General features: G+C 34.1%; 2 protein-coding genes across 5 annotated transcripts in view; both read left to right on the plus strand.

Moving 5' to 3' along the window:
- The window catches only part of LOC111633704 (dynein heavy chain 8, axonemal-like), a gene marked incomplete at its 5' end in the record, with an annotated part of 140,367 nt that extends 130,278 nt beyond the window's left edge, over positions 1 to 10,089 (plus strand). Inside the window, 6 exons of the mRNA XM_023378317.1 lie at positions 7,980 to 8,136; positions 8,333 to 8,485; positions 8,553 to 8,742; positions 9,434 to 9,558; positions 9,623 to 9,745; positions 10,054 to 10,089. Coding sequence (XP_023234085.1) covers positions 7,980 to 8,136; positions 8,333 to 8,485; positions 8,553 to 8,742; positions 9,434 to 9,558; positions 9,623 to 9,745; positions 10,054 to 10,089 — 784 coding nt within the window. The remainder of the gene's footprint in view (positions 1 to 7,979; positions 8,137 to 8,332; positions 8,486 to 8,552; positions 8,743 to 9,433; positions 9,559 to 9,622; positions 9,746 to 10,053) is intronic.
- On the plus strand, positions 10,001 to 22,031 carry LOC111633688. Of its 4 annotated transcripts, XM_023378300.1 has the most exons (3): positions 10,001 to 10,705; positions 10,790 to 10,990; positions 18,710 to 22,031. In XM_023378300.1, the coding sequence occupies exon 3, from the start codon at positions 18,875 to 18,877 to the stop codon at positions 21,065 to 21,067; it is 2,193 nt and encodes a 730-aa protein (XP_023234068.1). In that variant the 5' UTR covers positions 10,001 to 10,705; positions 10,790 to 10,990; positions 18,710 to 18,874; the 3' UTR covers positions 21,068 to 22,031. The 4 variants fall into 4 exon arrangements, with proteins under 4 accessions (XP_023234068.1, XP_023234067.1, XP_023234069.1 ...); XM_023378299.1 differs by having other exon boundaries at positions 10,001 to 10,990; XM_023378301.1 differs by lacking the exon at positions 10,790 to 10,990.
- Positions 22,032 to 22,478: the final 447 nt, after the last annotated feature.

A 22,478-nucleotide genomic window follows, 5' to 3' on the forward strand; every position in this document is an offset into this window, starting at 1 on the left:
GTAAGTCTAATACAGTACTGTAATTTTATACATTTCTTGTGAAAGAAACATTTCTTATTCAACGGCGATTAAAATTATTTATATTAATGATGTCTCCGAAGTTCAAGGAACTATTCGCAGAAAAATAAGTTATTAGAAATCGGCCGCGTTTGCTGAGCTGTTCCGCGACGTAAACAATGTTGAGCAATGGCGATGTCGAATGGTGACACTCGGTAAGTAATCCTACAATTTTTTGTTTACAGCGTAGTTTATACGGATTATTTCCAAAAAGAATATACGTATTTTGGAAATGTTGAGTCGGATTAGTCTAGAATCGATTAATTTTATGGAAGAAAACCTTTCAATCAGCCGTAGTCCGTAAACTTGACAAGTGTCGGGCTGTGATTGGAACGACTCGTAAGAAATCGGATTCCTAAAGAATGGAACGTATCTATATCTTATAGGGGGGGTCGACTGTAATCAACACGCATGACGTCACATATTAGTTCTTTCAATCTCATTCTGTCTGTTAAATACAGTCGCGTACAAGCGTACAAGTGAGTATTTATTTTTTTATATCATAGATGATAACACTTATTTATTTAAATTTAATTAGACTACAGTAGCAATAATGGATATGTGGTTGAAAACTGGTAAGCTTCATTCCACGGATGCAGGAATTAGTTTTGCTACTACTGTTGAAAATGAACCAGATGTTAGTACCAAAAAGTTGTCTGGTGATTTGGAGTTACCCATTTGTAAAAAGCGGAAATATATTGAAGAATACGTAAAATTTTGTTTTACGTGGATTAGTGATGAAAATGAACCAAAAGGGTTGTGTTGAATGTGAACATGTGATGCACAACAGCAGTTTAAATCCCGCAAAACTGAAAAGACATCTGGAAACAAATCATCCAACTTTACATAATAAAAATGTTGAGTATTTTAAAAGAAAATGTAATGAGTTGAAGAATACAAAAAAGACTTTCATGAACTTTGTTAAAAACGATAATGATAATGCTTTGGAAGTATCGTATCGTGTCAGTTATCGTATTGCTCAACAGGATGAAGCTTATACGATCACAAAAGAATTAATTAAGCCATGTGTAAAAGTTACTACCATGATTGGGGAAGAACATGCTAAATTAGTTGATTGTATCCCCCTTTCGAATAGTACAGTTTGAAGGCGTGTTAAAGATATGTCTAATTTTTGTGAAAATGAGCTCATAAGACATTTGCAAGCTTCTGAACATGGATTTACTATTCAACTTGACGAAACTATAGATATAGCTGGATTAGCGATCTTGCTCGTTATTGCGAGATATATCCGTGGAATGGCTACTCGAGAAGATATGCTAATTTGCAAAAGTCTGACAACCAGAACTGCGAAAGAAATTTTTAATTTGATAGATTCATATTTCAAAAAGCAAGATATATCTTGGGATTTATGTCATCAAGTATGTACTGATGGAGCCAAGGCAATATTTGGTAAATTGAACGGCATAGTTGCACGCATGAAACAAAAAAATCCTCACATTAGAAGTACTCATTGTTGTCTTCATTGACGAGCTCTTGCAGTGACGAAAATGCCAGAAGAGCTAAAAGACGTACTTAATGATTGTGTTAAAATTATAAATTTTATCAAATCAAGGCCATTAAATTCGAGAGTTTTCAATTTATTGTGTGAAAATATGAGAAGTTTATATAAAACACTACTGTTGCACACAGACGTCCGTTGGTTATCTCATGGAAAACTGTTAGCAAGATTTTGCGAATTGAAAGATGAAATAAGAATTTTCTTATCCGAACATGCGCCCCAATTAGCTCAAAAATTAAATGATGCAGTTTGGATTCAGAAAATGGTATATCTAGCAGATATTTTTACCTGTTTAAATGAGTTCAACACATTGCTCCAGGGAACAAATATCAATATTTTCAAGGTACAAAGTAAAATTGACGTTACTCTTTTAAAATTGAAATTTTCAGGAGATTGCATTTTGAAAGGAAATATTGAATGCTTTCCTAATTTGCACAATATTTTAGTAGACAGTAACGCTAATCTCGATAAAAATGTAAAAAATAATTTGGTCCAACATTTATAGGATCTGCAAAAACATTTCGTAAATGTTTTCCTGTTAAAAAAAAAAAATTATCTCGGATTCAAAATCCTTTTCAAGACTGTGACATCTCCGAACTCCCAATAAAAGAAAGAACAACAAATTGATATATCGACCGATACTCAATCAAAACTGCGGCCAGGTGGCCGAGCGGTCAAGGTGGCAGCCTACCGTTCTGAGGACCCGGGCTCGAATCCGAACGGGTCGAAAAATCCCCAGGAATTTTTCGGGGGGTGGTCCGTTCGGATATGTCGGGCCCCGTCCCTCACCACCCGGCAGCCCTATTGTGGGCCTCTTAGTGCCCACAGGGCGAAGTTAAAAAAAAAAAACTCAATCAAAACTAAAATTTAATCAAATTGATATTATGCATTTTTGGATTGACATTAGGAATGAATATCCTGAAATTGCCAAAAGAGCTGTGAAACATCTAATGTTATTTGTATCGATCTATATATGCAAAAAATCTTTCTCTTTGTATGCTGCCACAAAAACAAAATACAGAAACAGATTGGATGCTGAAGATGACATCAGGTTGCAGATTTCAACAATTATTCCCGATGAAAAAATGCTTTGAGATAAAAAAAAAGCAGTCAAGTCATTAAAAGAATTTTTTTTTATTAATTTGTTATAATATAAAATATTTTTCCTTTTGTTAATTATTCATAAAATGTATTCTAGAAAATAAATAAAATAAAACCCGATTCGCCACCTCACTATTCATTGTCTTATTAAAATGTTTGTTTTAAGATTAAATAAAGATACAAGAATAATTTCGCAAATTTGAGAAGAAAAAAGCTTTGATAAACTATTTTATCTGCTACTTAAACATGAGGTTCCTTCAAGAAAGCCATGAGCTCGAAGGGTTCCTAAAAATGTAATAGGTTGAAGACCCCTGTGTTAAATAAATGTGTAATGTGTTAAACCTTGTATCCATTTACTTCCTCATACACTATTATTGGACTATTCTGGAACTATTTAGTAAGATTCACGGGAATCTTACACAAATTCATTAATTATTTTATCAAAATTAATTTGTTTTGTAAATTCCTGTTCGATTGATAAAATTGTGATGTTTGACAATTTTTCCTGAGCAAGTGACGATCTTACGATCTCAATATGTTTTGATAAATTTTAGTTTACTGAAGCCTCTTTCAGAAGCTATAGTAACAGGTAGTGTTGGGACACTTAGGAGTATTCTCAATGCAACTTCTAAATTTGGATAGAACTGAACTAAACTATATTTATGAATCGTTTTTAAAAGATCTAAACTTGTAGCTACTTTAAGGTCTGGAATTTACGTCATTGCCTGGTTTTTTTTTTGATACTTTAAAGTATTTGACGAAACATTGCAAGATACATTTGGCTTTTTATTTTGCAATTTATTAATTTTCAATTTTCCCATTGTTCAACTGATGCAATGCCTCGTTTGCCTCACTCTTGTCCCAGCTCTGATGAGGACTGTTCAACTTTTGTCCAGAATTTTAGTAATGGCGATGGAACTGTACGTATTACGTATTCCCGATTTATGTTATTTTTTCCCCTCCCATCCCCTTCCAGATGCTGGCACCTCGCCCATACCCACAAATTAGAAATCTCTTGGCTGATGTTGCAGCAAGGTTTTAGGACAATAATCCTCCTAGATAACAATTCTCCGGACAATAACTTCCGTGTAAACCTTCCAGAAATAAACCCCAATTTTAAGTGTCAGTAGATTAAATCAAATGTGGTATTCTGTCATCCAAACGAAATCTTTGGAATAAATGTCTTAAATCGATGACAAAACATACTATTATTAGCACAGAAATGTATTTCTGACAAAATACAGATCTACAGGTTCAAAGAATTAAAAGTGAAAACAAGTGAGAATGGTTAACTGGTCGAGTCGCGACAGTGGCGTAGCGTAGTAGGGGCTGCCCGCCCCTACTACGCTACTTTTAGGGGGCGGCAAAATTTCACAATAACTAATAATAATATCGTGTAAAAATTTGAACCATTTCATTTCATATCTTTGTCACACCCACGATTCGGACGGATTGAAATGAGTACGGAATTTTTCATTACTTATTCTATGACGAAACTGAATTTTAGTCTTAAATTGAGATACCTAAATAAGGGGGCGGCGAAATTTTCCTCCGCCCCGGGCGGCTAACACCCACGCTACGCCGCTGGGTCGTGATAAACTTTTCCTGGTATCTAGGTCTAGTTGACGACTACAAATTACCGTTTTTCTGTAAATGTCTCGGATGAACGGGCTGATCGCGATTTAAGAAGCTTCTCGACCCTGTATCTGGAGCTTTAAAGAATGGAAGATAAGCAACAAAGTAGACATGGCGGAGGAAGTAAATTATCGAAAACCGATGAAAAATTCACTGTCCCATCGGGCTCTGCCTGGTGAGGAACGCGATCACCAAAAAGAGAAATCACCCGGATGCTAAAGAAATCAAAGATTTATATCCATATCGATAAAGCCCGACTTAATGCGCCTATCTCATTCCCTTCAAAAGTTCTTTATAAGTTCGCTCTTCAATTTGTCTTAATTCGATAAAACTCATTTTTCTGTGGTAATATTATGTAAATAGGGGTTTTTTAAAACACTTTCCGCCCTGTGGTCACTAAGAGGGCCTCTTTTTTGCAAGCCCATTATGGGTACGGCCAAGGCCACAATGGGGCGACCAGGTAGTGAGGGACGGGGCCCGACATATCCGGACGGACCACCCCCCGAAAATTTTCTGGGGATTATTTGACCCCGGGTCCCCCAGAGCGGTAGGCTGTCACCTTGACCGCTCGGCCATCCGGCCTAATGTTAATAGGGTAAATAATAATAGATAATAAATACATATTTTTTAAATTTCGAGAGTTCGGTGATAGCCAGTTAATGTAATACTTAATGCACTGTCAATGAACATTTTAGGAATCCCAAATCATTCGACTTTAGGAAAGCAGCTAAATCGTTTAGAGAGTCGTCCTGATTATTTCTTTATCCGAGTCGTAATAGGTTGGAAATAACAAACAAAAGGTTTTCTCTGAAACGTGCATATTAACTTTTAGTATTATTTAAGAATTTGTATCGGCATTTTGTTGTGTTAAATAAAGTTCAAAGAAACTGTTAGTTGTAGGCACTGATGGAGTCGGTAAACAACAGTCCGACTCCCCAACTCCTGCAAATTTGAAATGTGCAACTTCGACTTTACCGTTTTTTTTAAATATCACACTACGATTCCTTTTATAAGAAAGATGCCACTGAATATCCGAATATTTTTAGCTAAAATTTCTAGAAAGTTGTACTAAAGTTTATGGTGAGAATGGAAAAAAAAAACGGTTATAACGAATTTACTTTGGAAAAGCTTTCGAGTATGTAAACATACTGCGGCTTAATCGGCCAAAAGAATTCCACTTTTATTAGTTAATTATCAAAACTTGATTTAAATTTAGTTTGTAGTTGTAAGCTTTTTGTCTCTAATGAATTAAATAATTATCTCAAATTACTAATTGGTGGAGATATACGAGGCTTTTTTTTAACTTCCCTCTCTGTGGGCACTAAGGGAGTCTCTTTTAGCAAGTCTATTATGGGTTCAGCCAGATCCACAATGGGGCAGCCAGGTGATGAGGGACGGGGCCCGACATATCCGGACGGACCACCCCCCGAAAAATTCCTGGGGATTTTTCGACCCCCAACGGACTGGCTGATGAAGTTTTCCTGGTTTATTCACGTGGGTTACACCTAAATAGGGGTCACTTTTTCTTTAAAAACTGCCGGAAGGCACATTCCCTCGATTGGCAGATTGTGTTGTGTGCCAGTATTTAAAACCAATCAATATACAGTGGAACCTCGATTATCCGGATTGTTCAAAATAAACAAAAATTTTACGAATTTGCTGATTTGCACTTGGCGAATTACGATACTGTTTATGTACAGTACGTGATGGAAAGCATAACTTTTTTTTTTTTTTTAAATATATTTAAGAGTTTACGGCCACTGTGCCGGGTTTCGACAACGTCTCACCCGGCACAGTGGCCGTAAACTCTTAAATATATTTTGCGTCGTAATAAAAATATAACTTGACATACTTATTTATAAATAATTTACTTTCAAATTACATTTCTACGACCAAGGGCGGCGTAAGGCATGGGCAACGTGGGCCTCGCGATCCGAAGGTTTATGCATTACTTAAAAGCCGCGAACGCGACGAAAAAATTTTACTTGTCAAAACGATAAATAGTTTGTCAAATTTTTATTCATAAAAATGCAGTTTCGACTGCTTTTTATTTTATAAAATCCGTCTTCTTTCGCCACCAGAGGGCCTTTTAAACGATAGGTAGTCTGTAGTAGTCCAAATTCCAATACGAACGTTTATTTCTTGGAAATTTGATCACGATTTAAATACAGTATTTACTTTTAATATTATCGATATGCCATCGAAAAGAAAACGTGTTGTATTATCATTAAAAGACAAAGTATTTGTTTCGATTATCCGAATTTTTCCGTATCCGGACTACATTCATCCCCAATTAGTCCGGATAATCGAGGTTCTGCTGTACTTACAATTGAAAAATCATTGCTTTCTGACTGGCTGTCAGTCAATTATTGTGCCATGTTTCTTCATTTTGGTTGGATAATACAGTAGAAAAAGCATGTCGAGCCCGGCGTACATTATATAGGGTTCGGCTTTCTAGGTGCCATGAGCATATTCGTTTTAATTAATATAAGCTATTTTCTGAAAGTATAGAGCACGTCTCTTATGATACTCATAAAATTTTGGTATAAAATGACCTTTATAGATGAATATCATTTTGATATTTAAAGTTATCGAAGTTCCGTTTTCTAAAAAATATTTTAAATAATAAAAAGTATTTTTCACTTCACATTTTACCAATAGTAAAATTCGCAGTCGGATTTGCCAGAGTAGCGATTCCATGGCACTGGTTTCGGGAGGATTTTTTATTTTTACACGGGTTATTTTGCCGAAGGTTTTAACGGGTTTTTTATCCGAGGAGTTATTCTCTTGTTATACCTGCGCAGGATGGGTGCTTTTAACAGACTGTTGGGAAATTCTGGATCGGGTCACCGTGCAATTATTACCTTCTTTTTAGGTCTTTGAAGGACGCTTAGGAGACGGGAGATTCATTCAGAATGTCAAAGTCTCTCTGACGTCGTCATTCTGGCTTAATTCTTTGACCTCAAAGAGTTTGCATTACAGCAGCTTCAACATCTATTCTGCGGACATAGTATCATTCAAAACAACGGAAGAAATGTCAACATGTGGAGGAGAGTATCTACAGGGTGTATCATTACAGCGGTTACGAACTTTCAGGAGAGATAGAGTACACCTAGACGATGGGAAATCACTTAGCAATGCATGGTCGTAAACGCTTTTCTGGTGCGGTAGTGACGACACAAAACACAAGAAAGGAGGGACACGAACAGGGTGAGAAAACATGTTTATTATTATTAGTACAGCAAAAATCAAAGAAGGTGTTCGAAGTTACGACCCCGGGCCGTGATGTTAGGCTTCATCTCACGTCCCAGCATTTTTGCTGTACTAAGAATAATAAACATGCTTTCTCACCCTGTTCGTGTCCTTCCTTTCTTGTGTTTTGTGTCGTCACTACCGCACCAGAAAAGCGTTTACGACCATGCATTGCTAAGTGATTTCCCATCGTCTAGGTGTACTCTATCTCTCCTGAAAGTTCGTAACCGCTGTACTGATACACCCTGTAGAGAAATAAACATAAATTGAGACTATTTAACATCGCCACTACTGAAATTCAGGACAGTAGTTGAACTGACCTCATATTTTTACAAAATGTATTTTATTTTATCATTTTTTATTGATATAATAATAATGATGATGAAAACAAAATGTTCAAAATTTTAATTTATAGATATCAGTCCAATACCACAAAAGATATACTGGATACTATTTTATCCATACAACCAAAGGATGTTAGTAGTAGTGAAGAAGAAACGAGAGAAACTGTTGTTTATAGAATAGCAAAGGAAATGTTGGATAAATTACCATCTGATTACGATCCACATATAGTAAATATGAAATAAATCTAATTCATTCATTATATATAAGATGGCCCAAAACTCAGTTAACCAAGATATATCCTTCTAAGAGTGTTTTAAGAACGGGTAAAACTGGTCTGTTATTCGGTCACTCTTACAATTTGGCTAACTGATTTTTGGGCCACTCTGGACTTAGACTTACTATCAAATTGTTTATAAACCATAGGTAAAAGCGCGTCTTCAAAAAATGGGTCCAATGCTTTCCATGAACATATTTTTGAGACAAGAGATCGATCGAATGCAAAGAGTTCTAACGTTAGTCAGAAACACGCTTCACGATCTCCACTTGGCAATCAATGGAACAATTATAATGAATGAAGTGAGTATGTCAGAATTTTTTTCTTTTGACACATTTTAAATTTCTAATTAAATTATCATAATTGTAGAATTTAAGAGATGCACTGGATAGAATATACGATTCAAGAGTACCAACCGTCTGGGTTAAGATAGCTTGGGAAGCAACAACTTTAGGATTTTGGTTTACCGAATTGTTAGATCGAAACAAACAATTATCTCAATGGTTATTTGCTTCCAGACCAAATATCTTTTGGATGAGTGGGTTCTTCAATCCTCAAGGTTTGTATTACAGTTTATTTTTAACACGCACGAGAGTTATCAGTTTTGGATGGTAAAAATCATCAGTAAAAGTTAGTATACGTGTTAGACATTGATTTCAAACTCAAACAGAACATCATTTGTACTCTTTCCATGCCATATTGTACTGTTTTTAAACTCTGGCCCGCAGGCATTAAAATGCCTTTACTCGTCCCCTTTGGTTCGGCTAGCCTAGGTCGAGGACGGTCGAATGGACAGAGGGCTAACGCTTGCGGGCAAGTAGACCCGGTCTCGAAATCGGAACAGCAGGCCAAGCGGGACATTCCAATTTTCAACGCGAGTGTTGAGTTGTTGAAGTCAACAATGTGACGTCATCAACGACGTTCCAACTCGAGTACGAAGTGCTTAGTTCCCATAATTCCATTCTCAGCAAGATGGATTCCATTCGAATGTCTTACTAATTACCCACAATTCATTGGAAAATAGCAGTCAACATATCTGTTGAGTGCTGAGTGTGTTGAGTCAGCGCTGACAACAGCGCTACCTCAACGTTGAAAAAAGGAACGAATTTTAACGAATGTTGAGATAAGCGCTGAGTCAGCGTTGAAAATTGGAATGTCCCGAATGTTTCTGCCTCCCGACCAAAACAACAAAGCGAATGCCCAAAATGGCATCCGAAACCTTAATTATATTTACTAATTTATCCTTCTAGGATTTCTCACGGCAACGAGACAAGAGATAAGTCACAGTCGTAAGTGGCCGTTAGATTCCGTCATACTGGATAACGACATTTTGAAAAACTTTAAAGACGATGCCAGGCTTCAGCTCACTGCAAAGGTACCAAAAAATAACACTTAATTTTAATCGATTTACGCCACAAATAATTAAACGTTTAACGTAGGACGGCGTTTACGTACACGGATTATATCTGGAAGGTGCAGCGTGGGACATGAAATCTTCAAGTCTAACGGAATCTTTGTCAAAACAGTTGTNAAAGAATGGCTTCAAGAAAAAAATCTTAAAGGTGCTTACCTTTAAGATTTTTATCTTGAAGCCATTCTTTCCGAAAGGACCGAGAATACTTTGTCCATTTTCCCATTTTAATACCAATCTATATACATAACCCATTCAACGGGTGTCCGTCCCGTAACCGTTTGATAACGGACACTAGAGGCGCCCCTATCGTATGTCATATTTCAAACATTGAAATTAACAATTTTAATTGTTATTGAAATTAACAATTTTAGTTCAAAGTTAATATAATAAATTCGAAATGTATTTGTTGTTACATGAATAAATTATTATTTGCCCATTAAATTTATAAATTTATAGCGTTTAACGCATTTAGGTTGCGAATTCTTAGGTTAATCGGTATTGGATATAAGTTTGTTTAAATGAACACAGAATCTAGGGTCGTGCCCGTCGCTGCTAAATACAATATTGCATGAGTTGTAAGAAGTTAAAAAAATTCAAAGGTACTGTACTGTACATAAAACATTATAAACGCGTTTCCTCTCCTATTAATAATTCGAATAATTAGGGGATATATTGATAAATGGAGAAAAACAACCTCCGTTACGAAAACAACATACCAAACATTCTTGTCGGCACCAAATCGTTCCTTTCTACTGACAATCACATGTTTGCGCCCAGCCAATCACGTTTATCTAGAGAAACCACCGCTAACATCCACATTCCGAACATTCCGATCAGGCTTCGAAAATAACCCATCTCTCATTAGCTGCCCGGTTTCGTGGTTCTCGTCTTTTGACTAATAATAACCGTTTTCACCAATGACGTCGACGGATTTAACCAATAAAATGCGTTAATAGTGGTGCTTCCATTTTTAATGATGAAAGAAAATGGCGACGGAGTCCGTAGACGGAGCGAGTGATCAAAATACTTGCCGTCGCGTCGAAGAGCGCCGTAACAATGTGATGAATGCGTTACGCCCGTGCTACAAAATGTGAAGAGGGAGAGCGACGTTAGTATAAACCCTTAAATTATGATAATGGTTTAAATTCAAAAATCGGGGCCGTATAGGATGTCTACGGTTTTATTATTGCAGTCGTTTCGGTTACGATTAGAAAACGTGGTCACACATGGTTTGTGGTTATTCAACAGAACAAATGACCTTCTATATCTGGAAATATTTATTTCTGTTGTTTTACGCTCACAAATGGCTTCATCATTCGTAGAATTTCTAAGTGTTTGGATGATTTAGTGCGGTGCGGCGAGGAATCGAAGATATACGACTTTCTGCCTTTCGGTGAGTATTTATTTCCCTATAGGTAACCAATTTCATTTCATTTAATGCTATATTTAGGACGTTTAAAACCTGGAACACATGCGCTTTTGTGTCGTTATTATATTAATTAATATATTTAATGTAATTATAAATATTTGATTCTGTTAGTCTTTAGTTCAAAACCACATAAAATTATAAATAAAAATTGTTATTGAGTTTTTAGAACGTAATTTTATTGAAGAAATTGTGTTACTCTGTCGGGGGGAACTTGTAATAGAATCGTATCGTCGATTACGATGATGACGGACTTAAAAATTAGACATAAACTTGATATTTTCCTGTGGTACACTCCCGCTAATTTAAACTGGTAATTTTATAGAGTCGTTTGGATCGGTGGGATTGTATATAAAGAGAAAAGTGTCGAATTTGCCTAGAGTCCTTTCTGATGTGTTTTGAAAATTAAACGGCAATTTCTTTTCTTTTTGGCCGGGACGTTCGGCAGATAAACCGACAAAATTGGCTTGGATTGGCACGAGTGCTCTTTACTTTAATGAATGGCGAGTCAAATTTGATGCAAATGATGTTTTTGCAAAATTTGTTTGGATCGAATTACAAAAATATAACTCGTCAGTAAGTATGAGAGTAAGTAAGGAGTATGACAATTGTTTGTCATTAATTATGCTTAATTTAGTATAAATAAATAAATTTTATTAAACTAAAAATAATCCAAAAAAACATATTAACAAATATATTTACCCAAAACATATTGCTTTTAAATTATTATTTAACTATTTCAGATTTATTTAGGTTTCATTTTATGTATTGATTTGTCATCCCACTATATTCTCAAGTACCATTAAGTAAACAAACCAATTACCATTATATATTTTCAAAGAAATGCATTGGAATGAGTGAAATTATTTCTAATTAGACTTTGTTATAAAAATGAATTTATTGGTAATGTCAGGTTATGTTTAACAAGAAATAAATAAGACAATGCATTGACACATTAAAAAATTATGAATAAAGATATGTATTAAGTATGAAAGTGTATTTTGTTAAATTGTACTGGTTGATAATTATTTGTTCTAAAAATATATTATAATGAAGAATATGGTACTATGAATAGTAAGGAATTTAAAAGTTTGCTAATCAAATGGAGTGTTTTGACTCTTATGGTACAGCACTATTAATGTAAGGTAAGTCGTGTAGAGGTATACCTCGCCTTACGTCAGTAATTGGTTCCGGGAGAGGCGACGTAAGTCAAATTTATTTGTCTCCGAATGTACTTGTAACTAGGCTAAACCATAAATTACCATTCCTGGTTCTATATTTTATTTATTAATGAATTTTTAATAATATATGGTTAATAAGGATCTATTTTAAGCTTACAAATAAATTTTAATAAAAAGTAAAATACATCTGGATACGAGTCCAATTTTGCTTGCCTTGTTCAATCACCAGGAACAACTATTTCCATTGCAGAGAGAACCTTTCTTTAGAGGCTATGCCTCTGCACAAATATGCAAAACAGTTTAAAATGTCCTCAGGTGACAATCCCAACACAATTAAAAATGTTTTGCATATTTGTGCAGAGGCATAGCCTCTAAAGAAAGGTTCTCTCTGCAATGGAAATAGTTGTTCCTGGTGATTGGACATGGCAAGCAAAATTGGACTCGTATCCAGATGTATTTTACTTTTTATTAAATAGTAATTCTGCCAGCCCTTTTCTACAAAAAAATAAATTTTAGTTTTTAATATAGTACAGAAAAAGTAATCTAAATTTACGAATGCATGTACTGTAGATACAGTGCATACTTGTAAATGTATATATTTTAATATGATTTTATGTGCTTTAAATGCTTTTCTAGTGATATTACGACTTCAGTATTTGTGGCGGACAGACATAAAGTCGAATAAAATGACTTAAACTTGATTTTTATTTTTCCGTATACTTTTTTGACAAATGACATATAATCGGGAATGACGTAAGTTGAGGTATACCTGTATTGTATGGATTCTCTAGCAATTTCTATAACTCTTGAAACTAAGCATGAAAGAACTAAAATTAAATGTGAAAAATATTTGTAATAAACATGCAAAAACCTGAATATAATATCACAGAAAATAATAAAAATGTCAGAAGTTAAATTCATATCACACAAAAAGACTAAATATTTTAAAATACATTACTTAGAAGATTATTAATACTTAAGAAACTAATGAGATTAAAACAAAAGTAAAATTATATTATTTCACTTCTAAGTATGACTCTATTTTTTCATTAAATAATAAAAATATTATAAGTTGCCATCTTAATAAAATCAAAAGAAAACAATAATAATTGCTTTCAATGACTTATTGTATCATTTGCAATAACTATCCTTTGTCTAATTTCTCAACTAGTTAAAAATTCTTCATGTTTGCATAAAGTATTTTTAAAAGAAATTTTTCTTTAAGCTTTCCATCACTTTGTCTTCCTCCTAAAAATCTGTTGCTGTATCAATTGTAACATGCTAAAAAGACAATCTTTCATAGCAATGAAGTAAGCTTAAAGAGCCTGCTGCTGGATAAAGAAGATTGTGAAAGTTTTCTTTAAAATTATGTAATAGGTTGTGTATGTGTGTGATATTTTAATTGCTTAGACTCTTGTTCAAAAAGAAAAAACTATTAGGTTAAATCAATAATTTCTAAAGTGGACACTTTCTCCTGGGAGTGCTGGAAGATAAAAGAAGCAGTCTGGGAGTATGGGAAAGCAAGTGGCAGTAGGTGCATTGGAAGATGAGAATAAAAGATTTATTCTGAAATAAAAAAAAATTACTATTCAACTTCAAACAAACACATTTGTAAAATCAGTTTTGAGACCTAAGACTATATTAATTAATAAAGTGCTTTAAGATATTTCTAGACAATTATTTTTTATTTATAAAATAAATGCTTAAATTAAAGTTTATTTCTCAATGTATAATTTTTGACTGATTTTTATGGGGGCATTAAAGAAATACATATAAGCATTAAAAAGAGGTGGTAGTCTGAAGAGTTTGGAAAACACTGAGTAAACTGTGTCAGATATCTGAAATGTTTTATTATCTAATGATATGTTACATGCATTTATCAAAATATGGTGGTGATGGATTCAAAACACTTATTTTTAATTCTCTCGGAATCTCTATACAAAACATTTTGTATAAAATATGAGAGCAAATTTGTTTGATTTGCTTGTACAAGTTAATTGACTTCTGTTGTAAGAAAATCCATTAAATTTGCATTTACAAGAAATACTGTTACTTTTTTGATTTTACATTAAGAAAATTTTTGAAACAAGCAGAAAAAATGATGAAAGATGTGAATGTAGTAGTAATCTCTTTTTTAATATTACATTTTTAATATTCATTCACATCTTGCATTAACTAACATGCTAAATGTTTGCATTTTAGTTAACGCAAACATTGTAAATAAATTTTATGCCATTGGTATAATTTCTTGTATTGTTTCCTTCTGTCAACTGTTCATCTTCAGTTGTGGCAAAGACGAGCAGAAACACGATTCAGTAATGTTTATGAAGTGAATAAATAATTATATATATACTAGCAGATAAGCCCGGCGTTGCTCGGGCAAAAAGTAACGATAGCGAAGATTAAGATTATTATGTTATAGTCAATCTTATCTGTTTTCAAAGAATACTACAAGAATTAGGTCCCACTGTTTCCAGACTAATTAGAGAATTTTTAGATGGGTTAAAAATGTTTGATTTCACACAAAAACGAAAAAACTGCATCTGCATCTGTAAATCTTGCCCGTTGCTTTCTCTTAACACTTCCATTGTTCACACTTCCCCACAGGGGAAAGTGTTAACAACCTCAACCCTGCTAGTGGAATTTCAAAAAATCCCTCCTTAGTGTATATTCTCATTACGTACCCTATTAAAATGCAATGAAAAAAAAAACAAAAAACTGCATCTGCACCCGTAAATCTTGCACGTCACTTTCTCTTAACATTTCCATTGTTAAAACTTCCATTGTTGACACTTCCATTCTTAACACTTCCATTGTCGAAGCCTTAATCCTGTTCCTCTCCCCTCATGGGGAAATTTCGAAAAATCCCTTCTTAGTGTGCATTCTCGTGACGTACCCTAACTGTGTACCAAATTTCAACTTTCAACTCCTAACCATTTGGGCTCTGCACTTATTATTATTATCAACCCATCTCAATTATATATATAGACTAGCTGCAAGGACCCGCTTTGCTGGGTTTTTATTTGTATGTAATATAGTTTTTTTTATATATATAAAAGACTGTTTTTCTAAGTAATCTAGAATCTAGCTGCAAGGACCTGCTTCGCTGGGCAAANGTAATATGGGTACGCTATTCTGTCACAAAAGAATGCTAATTACAACTATACGTAAATAGTCTTACAATATAATTACATTGTTCCGTTAATTCTTGGAATTTTCTTAGTTGTATAGCATTAGATTCGAGGCACCTTACAGAAATTTCGGTAGTGCTTTTTGTTATTATTCAAACTTGAAATTATTCAAACTTTAAGACACCATTAAAAATAAATATTGCACTATAGTGAAAATTTTGTTTTAGTTTACTGCATAAGTTGGCGACCCCACAGAAAACCCGTCGCGACCCATAGGTTGGGAACCAGTGGATTATATGGTTAAACTCATATAATCAGTTATATCTAAGAAAACAATTAATTACAGTAAAATTTGAAATAATAATAAGATATTTTTAATATAATTGTATAAAAATGTATTTGCAGACATATATGGCATAGTCCACTTTAATCAATTCACTGGAATAATTCAAAGAAATACTCATCTGACAAAAGCTTGTCAAACCAAAACTGCTAGACCCCACAAGACGAGGCTATTGGTTTCGTCTTAGATGTGCTACAATTGACAAAAATAGGATCGACTTATTTTCTAAATGGAAACTCCCATTTTACATCAAAAACAAACAATTATCTTTTATGTGACTATCACACTGCATGTGTGTGCCTGTTGATATCTGTGAAGTTTGTTGAAAAAAATGAAAAAGGCTTTAAAAAATCATTACAAAACTATTATTATTTGGTGAATCATTCTTTTTTACTTCAAATGAACTAATAAAAAACTTTTCATAGCTCATTTAAATTTTTAGTGGATTGCTTAATGTGAATGCTTGTCAATTTTTTCTTATGGCAAATGACATCTCTTTTGCTGAATGTGTACGTCAATTCTCTGTTGGAAATGTTTTATGGTATGTTTTACAAGCTATTTGAATTCTCCCAATCACATCTCTAGTTCAGTGTTTTTCACCTTCTTGAATAAGAGACCCCTTTACAAGTTAAAAAATTCTGGCAACCCCCCAAGGCCATATTAAAACTATGTCAGTGATTTTAAAATCTAAGCATTTAATTATCTTTCTGTTTAGACCTAAATATTGATCAAAACACCAATTGTACTGTAAAATAAACAGGCACAGTTTTCTCACTGAGATTGTAGTTTTTTTTTTATTGTAGTGTAGGACCTACAAACAGTTGTCTTTTTCTTTTACCCGCGATCCCCCATGTAAGGTTTTGCGACCCACGGGTTGAAAAACACTGCTCTAGTTGTCGGTTCTTGTTTGTAAACAACATTCTTTAAATATCCCCAAAAATAAAAGTTGGGGGAAGCCAAAACTGGTGATTGTGTAGGCCATTGTAGTGGTCCACATCATCCAATCCACTTTTTGTTAAGTGCTTGTTTAAATATTTCATGCATAGTGGAGGCCCCACTCCATCTAAATGAATTCACATTCTTTGCCTTATAATACAAAGATCAACTTCAAATAATGAACTGAACTGGTTACAAAAATTTGAATAAAAGAATGATTGCAATGATTTTTTTAGCCTTTTTTTTTTTTCCTATTGAACTTCACAGCTATCTGTAGACATGCACATATGCAGTGTGGTGGCTGCATATGTGCATTTAAAGCACATATGCAGCCACCACACTGCATATGTTCAAAAATATTGTTTTTGATGCAGAATTGTAATATGCAGTCAAAAATGGGGTTCTCATTTAAAAAACTGAGTTGACCCTGTTTTCATCAATTGCAGTGCCATCCACGATGAAATCAATAGCTCTATCTTGTGGACCCTTGAAGTCTATCATTTTTAATTCCCCCCCTTTGTAAGACACATACTTTTTCAAGTTATTCCAGTGGATCAATTAAAATGACCACCTGGTATACTTGCTAATAATTCTTAAACAGTGAGTTTAAACTGGCTCTTCTAGACTGCTAGTCTTTTGTGGACTGTTACAAATTCCAAAATGCAATCCAAAGAAATTATTTGATGAAACTGGATATCTACTAGTGTCATTCTGGCATCTCTCTCCCTAGCTTTGATAATTGATTAATAATCAATTTTTTCATTAATTAAAGAAAAATAAAGTCAGCTCTACCCACTTCTTAGTACCTGCAGAGTAGCCTTGTAGGTGCTAAGCAGGACTTTACAGCAGGAATCTTGATCATGTTCTGGCTTCAGGCAAACAATTTTTAACTGCAATTGTTCAAGAAAGATGTACTGTATATTTACCCAATTATTTTATTTTATTGATTTATTTTTATTATCTATACTAATATTATAAAGAGGTAAACTTTGTAAGTTTGTATGTAGNATATAAAAAAAACTATATTACATACAAATAAAAACCCAGCAAAGCGGGTCCTTGCAGCTAGTCTATATATATAATTGAGATGGGTTGATAATAATAATAAGTGCAGAGCCCAAATGGTTAGGAGTTGAAAGTTGAAATTTGGTACACAGTTAGGGTACGTCACGAGAATGCACACTAAGAAGGGATTTTTCGAAATTTCCCCATGAGGGGAGAGGAACAGGATTAAGGCTTCGACAATGGAAGTGTTAAGAATGGAAGTGTCAACAATGGAAGTTTTAACAATGGAAATGTTAAGAGAAAGTGACGTGCAAGATTTACGGGTGCAGATGCAGTTTTTTGTTTTTTTTTTCATTGCATTTTAATAGGGTACGTAATGAGAATATACACTAAGGAGGGATTTTTTGAAATTCCACTAGCAGGGTTGAGGTTGTTAACACTTTCCCCTGTGGGGAAGTGTGAACAATGGAAGTGTTAAGAGAAAGCAACGGGCAAGATTTACAGATGCAGATGCAGTTTTTTCGTTTTTGTGTGAAATCAAACATTTTTAACCCATCTAAAAATTCTCTAATTAGTCTGGAAACAGTGGGACCTAATTCTTGTAGTATTCTTTGAAAACAGATAAGATTGACTATAACATAATAATCTTAATCTTCGCTATCGTTACTTTTTGCCCGAGCAACGCCGGGCTTATCTGCTAGTATATATATAATTATTTATTCACTTCATAAACATTACTGAATCGTGTTTCTGCTCGTCTTTGCCACAACTGAAGATGAACAGTTGACAGAAGGAAACAATACAAGAAATTATACCAATGCCATAAAATTTATTTACAATGTTTGCATTAACTAAAATGCAAACATTTAGCATGTTAGTTAATGCAAGATGTGAATGAATATTAAAAATGAAATATTAAAAAAGAGATTACTACTACATTCACATCTTTCATCATTTTTTCTGCTTGTTTCAAAAATTTTCTTAATGCAAAATCAAAATTATATATATATATAAATTATTACATTGTTTTATAAATATAGAAAAATGGTTAATTTGATAATAAATATTAATAAATAATTATTATTTTCAGGATATAAAAACTCAACTAAGTAATATGCTGCAAAAGAGGATGTAAATGGAATTCTGGTTTGCTTTCCAACTGATTCTTAAACATCAAAAATAATCAGGAATCAACCAATGTGGAAAAATATCCAAATGGTAACTATTTGCAGCATAAGTGCTGTAAAAAATTACTATGGCTCAAGAATTTCTTCCATTGTGTGATGTGCTGTTCAACATCATATCGCTCGCCTCATACTTCTGTGATATTGTATTTGATGTAGTTACGGTGTATACACTCTATGTACACAATCGGATAGTTTGGTTTATCCTGGCTCTATCGTGCATTTTGGCATCACTATTTATTAGTCAGCTCATGTCAACAAAATGGTACCTGAAACAGAACAGCAGGAAAGATTGCAGATTATCATTTATAATTCTAATTCATATTTTACAATGTGGTGTTCTGTGGAGATACTTTAAATTGTTCATACCAGTGGACCTGGCACGTGTTAAGAACGAAGTCCGTGATCTATGTATGCTGAGATTGATTCATGCCTTTTGCGAAGCTGCGCCAATGCTTCTCATACAACTCTATCTCATCTGGCTTAAACCATCTGCTAATAGTCTCTCCGATCTGAATATCGTCTCAACCGGATTGAGTTTGTTCAGTGTGTGTTGGGCATTAGCTTCCTTCAATAAGAATGTACGGAGGAGAAATATACATCGATTGATTCTCACTTGGTTGGGTGTGATATTTCAGTTTTTTTGGAGATTAGGAACGGTGTCATCACGAGTGGTTGCACTTACAGTCTATGCCACATTGTACAATTATTGGGTTTGTGTTGTTATTGGTCTTCATTGGATAAGCATGTTGCTATGGTTGATGTCACCAAAAAATGTTTTTCATGGAGAAAATATATCACGTCTAAAAAAAACTGGATTCTCAATGCTTATAGCATATGTATATATATTTTGCTATATAAATTTACAAGAAGTAAATGCAAGACAGAAGATGATGGCATTTTATATAACGATGTTTTTAGAAAATTCTTTATTGATGGCCATATGGGTTGGATTAAGAGGTGATGTTAAATGGTTTCATTATCCTGTTATTGGAATAGTATGGGGTGGATTTGTTTTGGGAATTATATTTATGATATTATATTATTACTTCTTTCATATCAGACGATTAAAACATAATGTAGCTGTTGCATCTAATCCAGGTTCTGACTGTTCAGTTTGTCCGACAGGTTCTTGTGCCAATCATTCAGGTAGGACTAGTTCATATTATATCAGTGAACCTTCAGCTAGTGATACAGCTGGCGGAAATCACAAAACTGTGTACAAAACTCGTAACAGTGCCATTTTTCACACTGCCAATGCTCTTCAGAATGGTGTGACTAATATTCCAGGTGTTTTCAACTGTCGTTTAAATCCCGCTCTTAAGAGAAAGAAGAAGAAACCATCTACATTTGTGCCCCCACCACCTCCAGTAACATCTTTAGCAAGTAATGGTAAAACATCCAATGCTTTTTGGAAGAAAACATCACCAAAATCTGGTGGAAGTGATCACGAAAGTAGTGTGGGATCTCGAGTGAACATTCAACAGAAATTACAAGAGAAAAAACAACAGCAGCTTCAAGAATTAAAAGAAATTGAAGAGGAAATCAAACAAGGAAAATTAAAGAGGCCTCGCCCATTAGAAATTAGCGAACAAGGAACACTCAGGCAACCTGTTCCACAGTCAAAGAAGCAACCTTGGTTACGTCCAGAATCTCCATCTAGTGGAATTCAATCCCATCTTCCATATCAGTCCATAATTAGTCCATTAGCTACAACTGGTATTCGATTAAAAGCAAAACAGAGATCACAAACACCAGAAATATTACTTCTGCCTAATTTAATCGATAACAGTCGAATTTACTACGAATATCAAGAACCTCGTGCTTTATATTCAGTCGTACCTCGAATAAGTTTCCACCAAGCCTCCGACTTATCTAGTAACAGTAACATGTCAGGCGTATCTAGAAGTAAAGGTTGTGCTCGTAATAGAAACAAAAAAGAAGGATCTCAAGATCAACACGGTGCTATGTACAAATCATATCGTATTCCTTCAGATTTGGACAGCCAAATATCTCTTCCGAGATCATACACTCTTCCCAGGGAATTCCGTTACTATCGCCGTCCCAAGACAAGAAAGGCAATAAGGACCGAGCATTTCATAACATCGAACAATTCGAGCGACGGCGACGTCGATTCTGCAGACGAAAACGACGAAGACATCGTTTTCTCGAGCAGCAGAGTCACGGCACACATTCGCTTTCATCCTTACCCACAAACGTTCAGAAATTCAGCCCTGGGACAGCTCCACGAAACAAAACTATAACACCAAACTAAAGCATACTAATTTGTAGATAATACTCATCACAATAAGATGTAATTAATTTTATATTGATATTTTAAAAAGACAAATGTTTTAAAGAAACTATTCCTGATTTTAGATAAAATCTTTGTACATATAAAAAAAATCAAGAATTTGCCAAAATCAAACATTAACAATTGTTAATTAACTTACCAGAGACAAACACTTGTATATAATAAATGTACAATTTGACGATCAAATGCAACATTTAATGTGCAAAGGATTGTAAAAAAACGAAACTGTGATAAGAATGATAAATTTCGGAAGGATACACTTTTTGTAATTCAAAGCTCGAAATATATTTAGGTACTTAAATTTTTCATTTCTGTGAATATGAGAATAAACTGGGTTAAATGAAAATAATACAGTAAAAAAAGATATATATGTATATATTTATATAGATATATATTTTGAAAAATTGTGTTTTTTGCAAAAATGTACAAGATTTTTTATCTACCAAAACTTATTAAATGTTTGTTATGATATGAAATGGGTTTTACTTGTTAATTTAAAAAAAAAAAAAAAGATGTAAATAATAATCCACAAATCAACATGAAATATTGGATAACTTTAATTAAAAACTATCATTGGCCGTCTAGCAATAGAAAAAGTAAATAAAACAACAGACACACTTCTGAAACATCTCAAAAAGATGACCATAAATTACTTTATCAGATATAGTATAATGTATAATTAAAACTTTCCGATTGTATACATCTTTATTAATACAAATGACTATATATAGTTTATGAAAAAAATGGGATCCTCTTATCCTCTTGCTTCTAAACAATGCCTTCACTTCTCGAAACTTGCAGCGATTTTTGATTGTCTCCTTCGTATCGAATCTTTTACCTTTTAGCGTCATCTTTAATCTTGGGAAAAGGAAAAAAATTGGCGAAGTCTGGAGAATAGAGCGGCCGAGGTGTTATCACTTTATCTGCCTGCCCACATCTTGTTTTCAGCCATTAGGAGAATTTTGTTTTCGCAGATAATTCGACGTCTCTCTGCTCCTGGTTAAATATCCAAAGATCAAACTTGCTCTTCTTTTTACTCCAATATCTTCATGAATGAATGATTGATACTGTATCAATCATTCATTCACGTTTTCTTCAGCATGTTCTCTGATGGTTATCCGGTTCTGATATCAAATCCTTAACGTTTCCAACAGTCTTGGATCATCTAGGACTGAGTCTTGTACTATTCGAATGCTGTCGTTCTTTAAGCTTTCAATGACCTATTTCCCCAAATCAAAGCAAAATTTCAAACATTCGCGTAAATCTTCCAATAAAAATCGCCGAAAGGTATTACTACGCGTGCATCGAATCGAATTTTCTAGAAATGTAGATGCTGCATGTGATTGTTGTTGCATCCACAA

Source organism: Centruroides sculpturatus, unplaced genomic scaffold (assembly GCF_000671375.1).
Source record: "Centruroides sculpturatus isolate CEXI.00-Female unplaced genomic scaffold, Cexi_2.0 scaffold647, whole genome shotgun sequence".
NCBI lineage: Eukaryota > Metazoa > Arthropoda > Arachnida > Scorpiones > Buthidae > Centruroides > Centruroides sculpturatus.

Excerpts from the sequence above, each read along its gene's own strand:
- LOC111633688 (XM_023378299.1), top strand. The coding sequence starts at position 18,875 with ATGGCTCAAGAATTTCTTCCATTGTGTGATGTGCTGTTCAACATCATA.